The sequence below is a fragment of the Sphaerodactylus townsendi genome, linkage group LG05, assembly GCF_021028975.2.
Source record: "Sphaerodactylus townsendi isolate TG3544 linkage group LG05, MPM_Stown_v2.3, whole genome shotgun sequence".
NCBI lineage: Eukaryota > Metazoa > Chordata > Lepidosauria > Squamata > Sphaerodactylidae > Sphaerodactylus > Sphaerodactylus townsendi.
In genome coordinates, this window is record NC_059429.1 from 88,337,314 (window position 1) to 88,350,172 (window position 12,859).

At 42.2% G+C, this 12,859-nt stretch overlaps 1 protein-coding gene across 5 annotated transcripts in view; it reads left to right on the top strand.

Moving 5' to 3' along the window:
• SRGAP2 (SLIT-ROBO Rho GTPase activating protein 2) overlaps positions 1-12,859 on the top strand; it is a 259,927-nt gene that overhangs the window by 221,481 nt on the left and 25,587 nt on the right. For all 5 annotated transcript variants that reach the window (XM_048496312.1, XM_048496314.1, XM_048496315.1 and 2 more), the window contains exons 16-17: positions 1,222-1,356; positions 4,150-4,255. In XM_048496312.1, the coding sequence (XP_048352269.1) occupies positions 1,222-1,356; positions 4,150-4,255 (241 nt within the window). The remainder of the gene's footprint in view (positions 1-1,221; positions 1,357-4,149; positions 4,256-12,859) is intronic.

Here is a 12,859-nt window from a genome sequence, read left to right on the forward strand (position 1 = left end):
AGATTTTTCCTGCCTTTTTCACCTTAGGGACTGAGCTGCTTCTAATATGGTCGTGTTTGGTAATAAGAAGCACTTTCCCTAAGCCCTGTGATACTTCCCAGAAGGTGAAGGGAGCCCGTTTTTTAAAAACCTTTCTTGGCAAGCCCCTTATAATGCACAAATAATAATAATACTGAGGCAGAGATAACTTAAGGAGAATAAAAGTTTTATTTACAGAGAGAAGAGATTGAAATGGGAGATGATTAACTCAGAGAAAAGAATGGATGAGGCAGGATAAATATATATTTACAACAAAGATCTTTGGCAGATAAGCAGCATTTGTTCTGTCTTGTTGCTGCAGTTGGTACAAAATACTGCAGCCAAAATGTTGGCTTTCTTGGGTCATAAGAAACATACCACTCCAGTTTTGTTCCATCTACACTAGTTCCCAATTTGCTTCTGGGCTCAATTCATGCTGCTGGTATTAACTTTTAAAGCCCTATGTGGCTTGGGGCCAGTATTCCTAAAGTATCACCTTCTCACATGTGAACCTATCCATCCACTTTGATAATCTTTAGAGGCCCTGTTTCAGCCCCCCTCCCCGCATCTGAGGCTAGGCAGGGGCCTACTCAGTGACAGTGTTAAAACTTTGAAACTTCCTCCCCAGGGAGATTTGTCTGTCTCACACTATCATTTTCTTCCACCAGAGGGTTTTATTTAGTTTTGTATATCCCCAGTACCTGTTACTGGTCCTCCTTACTTGTGGTGTTCTGTGTGTTTGTGGGTTAATATGCTTTTATTACATTGGTTAAAATATTCTATATATAATTATTTTTAATGTTTTATTGTCTTAAATGTTGAAATGTTTTGATGTTGACTGTTTGAGGACCCTATTTGGATGTCAAGGCGGAACTGAAATGTTTTAAATAAATAAAAAAATAAATAAAATGGTCTTGCATCCCAGACATGCCTCCAGTACAAGCCCGATCACTCAGAATTGCCAGGAGGCGGAAGAAAGTGTTACAACTTGGTCCCTTTGTATTGTGTTAACCTTAGATAAGGCAGCATAAAATTATTTAAACATACACATTTGCAAGCCACTTAGACTTCCTCCTCCTCCTTGTCTGAATTTTATTCTTCTAATGAAGCACACCATGTTCTGATTTAGTTCTGGCTTGTCTTGTTTTGAATGCACTCATTTCTCTGTTCCTTCTTTAATTATTTTTGTTTTGTGGTAACCAGGGGAGGATCCACTGGCCGGAGACCAAAATGATCATGACATGGATTCAATAGCAGGAGTTCTGAAGCTCTATTTTCGAGGGTTAGAGCATCCTCTCTTCCCCAAGGAAATCTTCCATGACCTGATTGCCTGTGTCAGTAAGTAGTACAAGGATGAACTGAATCAGTATTCAGTAATAACTGCAAAGAAAAGTAGTCCATTTGTAGAGAGCTGCAGTTTCCAGTAAACAAAAATCAGTGGCAAATATAGAAGTGCAGAAACAAAATCCTAATTATGACTTACAGCCTAAAGAACGTGAGACCAAACAGAAGGGGAAGTTTGAGGCAAGGAGGAGGAATCGTGCTTTCTGATTGAGGCTAAAAGGAAGCAGAAAATAAACATTTTAATTAATGTACACATTCTATATTTTGATTATTTTCATCACGAAGAAGACCGACAGAAATCCAAGAGATTTCTTAACAATTTCTTAAATCAGGACAAAGATGAGGCCAGCAGAATCTCAAAAGGGAGAGAGTTCCATGCATAAAGAGGTTAGCGAAAGTGTATGAAAATGAGAAATAGCTTGCGGGGTGGGGAGGGTGCACTAACAAGATTTGTTTTTAATGAACAGTGAAGCTGAGAAGCAGACAGCCTCTGTCGAAGAACATTTTAAATTCTTTGGGGAAAATTATTTTCTATAACATATTAGAAGACTTTTCTATCTTTGTAGGAGTTGACTTTTTTCTTTCTCCCTATTAATTTGCTCCCCACACACACACGCACACATACACAAAACACAATTAATGGTCACATCATGCACAATATTGTGGGGGAAGGGGTATTATGTACACTAGGAAACATGCTCATTATCCATCCACTACATTATCACAAAATCTCCCCTCTTCACACCAAGCACTTGTAGGGCTTACACTATCTTTTAAAAACCATGCCTCTGGCTTTTTGGAACATTTCTTAATCCTTTGACACTATCTCAAGAAAAGGAAGCAATACTAGAATTGTGCAAGGTGCAGTAAATTCCTCTAGAATTTACTTCTGAAATTGTGACATTAAATACAAGATGAGAACATGAAGAAAAGGTTCCTCTGGGTATGAATGGTATTACTCAGCGATATTATTATTATTGTTATTGTTATTGTTGTTGTTATTGTTGTTATTATTATTATTATTATTATTAGTAGTAGTAGTAGTAGTAGTAGTAGTAGTAGTAGTAGTCTATATACAAAACAAACCACTGTGTTTTTTTGGCAAGTATTTTCTGTAACTCTGAGGTGGTTTCCTTATAGAGTTTCTGTACAGAAAACGAGCAGGGATGTGGGTCAGAAACCCAGTGCATCTGTAAAACTGCCAATATTCCAGCATAAATAAATTTTGCTGCAACAGACTAACCCAGATACTCATTTGAAACAACATGAAAGGTTTTAAAGTACAAGGGTACTTTAAAAATTGTTCTTGTGAAGGTTAGTTTACAATTGAGTGCCTCAGTGCTGACTCATCTAGAGAGCAAACAATGGATCTATTGTCCAAGTGTACGAATGCCTATGATGGAAGAAGTCTTTGAAGTGGTGTGTAGGAGAGGTCCTTCTAAAAGTGATCTGTAGTTTCATTCTCCTAGCGAATGAGCCTACACAGTTTAACTCCGATTAGATGAAAAGAGCAGTTTGTTGCCAAATAACTCAGAGCTTCCAGGACCATGGATTTATACTGCCCACTTTTTTCCCATCAGGCTGCTGTCTTCAGCTACCTCAGCCTTCAGCTATTTTAATCCCTCTGCAGAATACTATGCCAAAGGTCTTCCTTAAAACAACCACCTAATATTGAGATAACTTTAATGCACTAATGTGTTTGGTGAAACGGACAGCCCTCAGTTGTACACTCAGTAGATCTCATCCTATGTTTTAGAGGATTTTTTCCCCAAAGCAGTGTATGTCTCATCTTTCTATCAGGTTCTGAATAATGCCTCATAAACATTTAAGGAGCTCATTAGCTCTTTATCTTCCAAGTTCTTTTATTGTTGCACTTTGATTACTTTCTGAACTATTCCTTTTGTATTTCTTTTTGGGTAGGCCAAAAGCCTTTTCACACATAACCCTACACAGATGTTAGAAAATACCTGCATGTGTGAGATTTACACACATACTTATGTTATGCTGAGTCAGTGTGGTATAGTGTTAGAGTGTTGGACTAGGATGTGAGAGACCCAAGTTCAAATCACCATTCTGCCATAGAAACTTCCTGGGTTATCTTGGGCCAGTCACTCCCTCTCAGTCAAACTACAGTCCCCAGATTGCCACCTACTGGCTAGTCCACTCTTAAGACAACCCACTTGGCACCAACTCAAGCTCATGCTTTTTCTGTCATATGTACTTCCTTGTAGAACAGGCTACCTAAGATAGTGGGGTGTCACCTTATTTTGAAGTGTGTAAGAGGCATTTCAAGGCCATTTTATTTGCTAGAGCTATTAATAAGGTAGAGACTGTGGGCATTTAAAGGGGTTGAGGGATAATTTGTGATTTTTATTGTGTTTTATATGTTTTAATTTGGGGTGGGTATGCTGTCCTGAGCTAAAGAGAAGGGTGGTATATAAATATATTTCAAAATAAATAACATAAGTATAACCTACCTCTTAAGGGGAGTGTTATGAGACTGAAATAGAGGGGTGGCAGGTGATAATGTAAGCCATCTTGGATCCCCATTTGGAAGACAAGTGGGTTATAAATAGTATATGTATATCATGGGATGTGGCAGTTGGTTAGCTCTGAATGTGAGGAGACAGACTCAGTTGAAATCTTTAGCCCAGCAACATTACTAGCTCCCCCCCACCCCTCACTCCATTCCTGTATAAGTAAGAAGGAAAGTACAAATTGCCTTGTAAGTTCCAGGTGCCATTAAACAACCATCTGTTCTTTTGTTTTTTTCTTCCTTCCCTTTAGCGATGGATAATCTTCAAGAAAGAGCTCTGCACATTCGAAAAGTCCTTCTGACTTTGCCTAAAACCACATTGATTGTAATGAGATACCTGTTTGCATTCCTCAGTCAGTAAGTATTCCCCAAATTACAGCAGTCCTCAAACCTTTTGAAGTGGGGAACCACTTCTGAACTTATTCTCCCTTTGGGATCTCACAGTGCAGTCTGGGATTCAGCTTTCATCTGGCTGCTGCTGTCATAGGTCCAAGAGATAACCAATGTAGACTATGCCTTTTGCCTGCTGTACCACTGATGGCCAGGGTCACAGGTAGTTGGATCTCTCCACAAGCACTTCAAGGGACCCAAGCCCTTTCCCTTCCTTTCTCACCTTCTCACCTTTGTTTTACTTTTCTTGCTCCCTACTAGGCCTTCCTTCCCCTATTGCCTTCCCACCTCTTTCTTTTCTTGCTTCCACTACTGTGGCATGATCCTGACATATTGTCTCCTTCCAGGGATGCCCTGTGGTGATAGAACCTCTCTCTCACACCCCCACCCCCACTCTGTTTTGATATCACCTTGTTCCACTGACTGACTTGCACTTTTAATACCCTTTTTTTACTGTGCAGTCTGTCACAGTGTTCCATGCAAAAGCAATCCAAATTTTGCTCCAAAAAAAGAGTGACCTCTGTACATTAAGCAAAATTGGCTTGTATTTATTTACCTTACATCATTTATTCTTCTGTAATTACTGGGGGGATCTCTCTTCAGAACCTCGAAGGATTTTAACCTGCTTTTAAAAGAAACTGATAGCTAAGATGCTAACAATGCAAACTTGTGTGTCCAACAATCACGTTTGTGCTTGTATGGCAAGGAAATGCATAATGTACATTACCATAACGTGGAGTTGTAAACCATTTCACTATTTGTGCGTTTTCATTCTGAAATGGGTTCCTCCTAGAAAAAGAGGAAACACACTTCATCTTATGAGTACTGAAATAGTAAATGTGGCACAATAAGATATTGTGATAATTTGGGCATAATTCCAGAGGAGTAGCAGTGTATGGCAGCAAAAATAAATAGGAGTCTGGGTTCTACTCCATGAAGCTACAATAAAAAAATGTTTAGTCTTCAAGGTGCCACAAGACAGCTTATTTTTGTAGTAATTAAGGATATATTCACACCTAATTCAGAAGGATTGTTTGAAACTGAGCTCCATGATGAAGGTCAGTCTCTTGATTTGTACCTCTTCAATAGTGTATAAAGAATTGATGTCTTTCTTACAATGGCTAGATCTTGTGCTGTAGTTTGCATTTTCAGCAATGCATAACTTTGAAGGAAGAACTCACATAGTATTAAAATAACAAATCGACTATTATTACTCGCAGCACAGTGACTTCAATAAAGTTAGGAAAAACTGGGCTCTGTGAATGGATTAATGGTACTGTTTTGTTTGACAAGGCAGTAGTGTCATCTCTTGAGTTGGGCTGCATCTTGTGAAATTATATTCTTCCAAACAGCGATTGATTTTTAGTGAAATGAGTAAATATGCCTCTGGCAGCATTCCAGCAATGATGGGAAACTGTGCAGCAGGAACGCTTCATGCCATAAACCAGTGGTTGCGAACCTATGGCACGGGTGCCAGAGGTGGCACTCAGAGCCCTCTCTGTGGGCACGCGCGCACAGAATTCATCATGTGGGGGGGAAATCGCCCCCCCCATCTACGCTGGCCTGGGCCCCTGGACTTGATGTGCATGCACCTCAGTGAGCAGGGAGGACTCAGCTAACAAGCCTGGTGCCTGTGCTCCAGGTCGCTGCTGTCCGGGGGGGGGGGGGGGTTTGCAGAGGCGGCAGAGATGCTAGAGAGGCGCAGAGTGGTGCATGTGGGACTTGCTGAAGGCTACAGCAGGCTGGCCCCTGCTTGTGGGGGTTATTCAGGTTAAATTGCCGCATTGGCACTTTGCGATAAATAAGTGGGTTTTGGGTTGCAATTTGGGCACTTGGTCTTGAAAAGGTTTGTCATCACTGCCATAAACCTTTGCCTTAACCTTTTTAGAGCAAACTGCATGTGGAGTTCTCTTTATCTTCTGCACTGAGAAAGGCAGGAGTGCATCCCACTCCCATGGACCAAGTTCTTAGATAAGTAGCTCTTCCAAATACAAAAAGTCAATAAATAACTAATGATTTTAATTTAAGCTAATTTGTGCTACCTGCGGGCTACTTCAACATAATTAAAATAAAATAGCTTCTCTGTCTGACCTGTCTCTCGAATAGATGTGCATGCAGGAAGAAGTCACTGTCACTCAAAAGCTGTTGCCCTCCTGCGTTGCATTCTTAGGAAGAGCGGAGAGAGGGAGTAGAGAGCAGTTGCTCCAGAGGCACTGTCCTGTTTATCCAGCCAGCTTCCCACTGCCCACCTCCCCTGGCATCCTGCCTCAGGTTTGTCATCTCTTGGTCTCCCCACAGTGGGAGTAGGGATTTCACATGGCTCTCTCCATTAGCCTGCTGTCAGTGAGGCGCAGCCTGTTCAGCCTCATGCTTGATCATGCTGACCAATTAACTGTCATCCAACACCTTAGTTAACAGATGGATCATTGGCAGAGAACTTCAAAAGGTGCCCATATCCAGTACTGTTTATTCTGAAAACCCGTTTTACCCCTTTTCCTCCCCCATACAACTGCATGTTGGTGTCTCAGCCCGTCTTTCTTGTTCAGTGATGGACTGCCCACTTTTATACTTGCTGTGAAAATGCAGCAGTGTGAAATGTAAGAGGGATAGCATAGATCCAGAAGGACAATGGGACAGCAACAGTGAGACCTTCCCATAGACCATCCCAGCTGTGTCAGTCTCAATCTAGGGCAGTGGTGGCAAACCTTTGGCACTTCAGATGTTATGGACTACAATTCCCATCAGCCCCTGCCCGCATGGCCAATTGGCCAATTGGATCTAGGGTCTCTCCCATGATCCCTGTAATCTCATACCTCAGAATAGCTGGTGTGGCTGGCTCTGAACCTGAGATCTGGTGTGTGGAAGAAATACACTTATTACTAAACAGTGACCCCTCCCCATGATTCTGCTGTGTTTTGTTTCAGTGCAGATCTTGAAATAACCACCATTCAAGCTATTTGTGTGTGTGTGTCTGAGGCTTTTTTCTCTGTATGGATGATCTTCTCTGCTATTCCTTTGTGCATACTTAGGTGGCTTCCACACAGAGACAGGATTTTGGGGTTTCCCTGTTGCTCGTGTCACTTCAGGTGAAGAATAGCAGCAATGGGGCTTCCATAAGGCAGGCTTCCCCACATTTCCCTGCTCCAGTCCCCCAGAAGTAGTCATGATCCCTTCTCCTGGGCCACCAGAACTTTTGAAATTTTTAAAAATCAGTACTAGAATGTCATTTTCTCAATATCCTGCTGTAACAGATTCTCTGAAATCTCAGTTCTTGTTGGGGAAAAGGTAAATCTGTAGTCATTTCCCTTGTGATGATAAGCCTTTTTCCTTATATCTCCACAAGAGGAGAGGCTAAAGACTTTCTTCTTAAATGAAAGCTCAGAATTTGGAGTATCTGCTACATCTGTTGTTTCAATGGTATATCAATATAACACACACACTCATATACAGAGCAGTCATCCAGGTTTTACTGTGATTTCCCCCAAACTTCAACAAAGCAGTTTTGAGAAAGATTGGAGGAAAGCAGAGAAACCACCAGAGATTCACAATGCATCACAATGCTTTGGGGGGAGGGGGCACTGCTTCCCAAAATCATTGAACCTTGAGCAGATAACCTATATGAAAATGGACTTAGAGGGAATTGGAATAGGCAGCACACCAATTTAGTGAGATGAATCAGAACTAAGAAGCAAAGAAAAGTCCACAAACAGGCCCTTCAACTTTTGTCCATATGTGGAAGACGAAGTGTCTTCTTTCAGGGCAGACTGGAGAATTCAAATGGTTCCCATTAGCTAACTTTAGAAGGTTTTTGGAATAGTTAGTCAGTCAACCCATAAGTAACCAGGGTATTGCTTTAACACGTGTTAAACTGCCAGGAAATGTTTTATCAGCAAACCCAAAAGTTGGATCTAATGGGAACGTCCACTGGTGAAAGGAATTTCTACTGGTGGAACAAGACGTTCTCACTTCCGGTTGCACCCTGAAATGCTACTCTTAAGGAACGGCATGAGGAGTTCACTGGAAATGCCCCTAAGGAACTGCATTGGAAGTCTACAGTGGGGAAGGATGGAATTGGAAAATCACTCAGACACACACACCATTCCCAGAGCAGAAATTTAGTTCTGGGTTCCACAGTGTTAGGCTGGAGATGTATAACTGTGTTCTCATGATCCTCTAATCAGAACAACAGTAATTCAAATTTCTGCTGTGCCATGGATTAACTAATTCAAGATCAGTAGCACCATTAAGATTTTCAAGGTGTAAGCTTTCGAGAGTCATTGCTGTCTTTGTCAGGTATCGGTCAATATCAAGACTTCCAAGGCCTCATATTCCAGTCAGAAGGTGGGAGGAGTGTTTAAGAGAAGGAACTCAGGACACAGAGGTACTATGCACATTGTAGAGCAGAAGGGTAATCCTTGGGGGCAGAAAATTATCATCTGTAGTGAATAATAGTCATGTCCCTATCCAGCCCCTGGGGGGTGGGGGGTCCATCGTTCTGAATTTGTGAATGAAGTTCACACACAAGTTCTCAAATGCAACTGTTGCAATTTTGATATGTTTGGTATGGATCTACAATTAATTACATCAGAATGTAATCTGTTCCTTGTGTGTCTTCATGGTGTTCTTTTGTACTGCATTTCATACTTGCTTAGATCAGAGTTCATGTGCAGGTCAGTAGTTTTGCTCTAGCCTAAAGACATAGAACAGTACTTGGAAATGTCCCATGGCTCCCAAAAAGTTTAGTTCAGCATTACATCATTCCTTGTTCAGCTATTTCAGAAAAGGCTGGTGAGCAGCAGTTGCTGCCATTAGTATCCATTCATTCTACTGTTTCTTACAGAAATGGGTCTTCCTATTAGGATGATTGTCAGGTTCAAGATGAAGGGATTTGAAGGGGGGGGTCTGTCATTTGATTTGGGTTCATTATGGAGTCTGTGCCCACTTGTGTGTGGGACTCATTCTGTTTATTTGAGAGGCAAATACATGCTGTTTCAGTTTCCTGGTTGATCTAGACCTTTTCCGCACACTGGAGTTACTTGAGAGTAACTCAAGCATTGTAATCAGGTTGGTCAGGGTTCTTCCACTCTTCTGCTCACCTGTGCACTTTTACTGTTGTGGAGTCAGTTTATTTTCTCCCACGTGTGGCTTAAATAATGAGAATTTGGGGTGGGGGTGGGTGGGTTCATCATCAGTGTTATCAATATTGCTGTCATCATTGGTCAGAACACCCTCTTATTTTTAAACAACAGCCCATAAATAGTGATATAGCACTGCAGTGTTAGAATAATAGTTTAAGCAGGTTCTCTGAATTTTCAAAAGAAAGCAAGTTTCTATCCCCCTTTCTCATGGAGAAATGCCTTTTTCCATACATGTCCACAAGGGAAGAGAATAGAGAATTACTTTTTTAAAATGAATGCTGGAAATTCAGAGGATCTACTTAAACTTTCATGGTTAACACTGTACGGATATATCACTATTTTAGGGCTTTCTAAAAATCAAAATAATTTGTTGAGGGGAGGGAGTGATGTAATGATGACAACGGTCCATTCATTGAAAAGTGCGCTGGAAGTAACTGGGACAAAGAAACCAATGGAAACATTGCACACGTGAAGAAAGCCATCTCAAAATCAGCCTCCAGAAAAACTTTGGAGTAAAAGTTGTTTCAAAACTTTGGTGGAGGGGGGAGGGGAATGGGGAGGAGGGACAAAAAAAGTGCAAATTTAAAACACAAAATGCATACGGACTTAAGGGAGTAAACCAAAGCAGTATGGGGCAAGAGCCGATGGGAAAAAATCATGTGGAGAAGCCCCTTGCCTCTAGATATCATTTGCATTTTCACTTTGAGAAACGGGAGTCATATTGTGTTGGAGAGGCAATATGCTGGTTGTGCATATTTGCCAAGTAAATTATGCTTGTGAAAATAATATATAATTGCAAAGTCTTGCATGTGGATGTTCTTGTGGGTTCAGATAGCAATCTGTGTGTAAAAACCATCAGGAGCCTTGTTGCTTGCTTTTCAGTGGAGATCCTGATAAATCAGCTATATTTTCAGGAGTATCCTTCAACTTGGGAACACTGATTTGTTGTTTGCTCTGGCATTGCAGTGGATGGCAACGGGGTCTTAATTCTAACTGGGAAAAGTCAGAGACATCCACCCACAAAGTATGCCGTTCTGTCACGCTCTAAGCTGTAAGCTGGAAAGACCATACTTCCTCCTGTTCAGAGACAGAAACTTTCCACAACAATGTTAAGAAATTCTTCCATGCCTTGGGATTCCCGTTCTACAGATGCTGCCTCTGAACTCACTGATGTGAATGTTTATTTCTACATTCAGTTGTGTCTCATTGTTCAAAGAAGTAGACTGGAACACAGTGTGTGTTTCCGGAGGGATTTGTCTGGCACCTAACCACTCTATTTTGTACTTAATCATTAACTAGTACCCTGAAAAGCTCAACTACAGCTTTGATTAAATTTTATTTAGAAAAAAAATCCCTATAGAGTAAAAAGACTACATGATCATGCAAGGAACCTGTTTTTCCTAATGCAGATAGTAAATACTCCTACAAATAATTCAGCAAATGTCCCTAACAAGAAGTACCATAACCTTGAAAAGAAGGTTGGCTCTGTGTAGGAATGCAAGGTGCTGAAAAATAGCTGCTAGCTCATTTCTCCTGTTAAATAGCTATGCCTTTATTGGAATACTAGCCTGATCCTTCCCTAAGGTTTTGGGAGGATGATACCATGTAAAGTAAATAACCATGTATTCAATTAAACATCTTTACGCAAAGAACTTTTCCCAGTTAGAAGCTAGCCGTTGAAAATTAGCCCACCAAACGGAATGTCTTGTAGTGCTTCCAACTGAAGCTTAGATGCTGATGAGCTTAGATGCTGATGGGAAGCTTACCATGATCAGAAATAGCATTCACCGCGCAGCCTTTGTTAGGGGCATGTTTGCTGTTATTACCCATTCCCATGTTTCCCTATGTTTCTCTCCCTGTCTGCAATGAGGCAGGCATTACCCTTCACCCTGGGGTTTGGCATTTCTTGTTGCTAGGCTGAAGAGCATCATGTCCATTGGACTGGCCACTCTGCCCTGTTCAGCCCAGCCCAGCCCAGCCCAGCTGCATTCGTGTTCTCATTGGATGTGATCGGACATCCTGTCATGAACCAGTTCCCCGGCGATGAAGATTCTGATGGTAGAACCTAAAGACACTGAGGCCAGAACTGGTTCCTCGTGAGCAGATGCAAACAGTAGAGCCCTCCAAGCCCTTCCCTGCCAGCCAAGGCAGAACCAGCAACAGAGCCAAGTCTTTCCTGCCAGCTGAGGCTGAGCCAGATGCAATGCAGCTAAGAGAGCCCTTAGCAGCCCCAGATGAGCTAAGTGATGAACCAGCTGCACAAAGAAGACAAAGGCAGCTCAGCAGTAAAAGAAGTGCCCATATTGCCGCTTGTTATGGCAAAAGGCTCTGTGAGCTAGAAACATCAACATCAGAGGAGGACTGAGCCTCTGCAGGATCCTGGCCTTGTTCGTAAGGACATCCTATATAAACCCTTCCTTGGACTTGGTTCTGCCTGGGTGCAACGAGTGTGTTTCACTGGAAAACTCTACCCACCAGGTTCCCTGCTCCATGCCTTGTACCTCCATGCCTAACCTGCCTACCTGATTGCTTGAACTCCTGGACTTGCTTGACTCTGGACTGCCTGACTGCCTTGACTCTGGACTGTCTGACCACTCCTTTACTTGCTTGGACTTTGACCCTTTGATTGCCTGGCCACGCCTTAGCTGACACCTGCCAGCAGCACACATCCCCTCCCTTCCTGGAAAAAAAATCCTCATCTTACTGGTTCAGAGGCTATAATAATTCAAATATTTTATGCAGCATATGTCCCAATTCATATGGTGTGGAGATTTCAGGAACGAATGCTCTTTTCACCAAGGGCGGAGGGGGGGGGCGGGCTGCAATGCAAGTGCTTGTCTGACTATGGCTGGAGAAATCCCTTTGCGATCATGTTGATTTTTTGGTGGGGGGAATGGCAGAAGACAACAAATGATGCACACAAATCATCTTTTTTACAGTGATTATCTTTATATTGATATACTGATATGTCAATATTGTGATACATTAAATAACAAACATTGAAATAATACATCTGAAAAGATTCCTTCCCAGCTGCCTTCCCACTGTTTCTCTGGTGACAAGGAAGGGGGGCGATAATGGTGGGGCAGAGATCACCCGGAACAATGTGATCTGCCTTTTGGAACGCTCTCCTGATTCCCAACCGTCACTTTCCTGTGCTTTGGTGTATGAAAACTGTTTTGTGCCTCTTCTGTCCCAGCACATAGAATTCAGCCGGGGGGGGGGGTGTCAGGGGCAGTGGACAGGTGGTGGGAAAGCGATCTGGCAGAATGAGGAGGAAGCAGGAAGGAGTTGGTCACAACAGGGAGGGAGTGGTGTGTATTGAAGCACGAGGGAGTGGGAGGAGTGAAGCAAGGTGGTGGGCAGAGGGATGATGTTCAAGGCAAAGCTGTGCTCACCGGCAAGATCTCCCCTGCTCGGGCAGCAAAGAAAA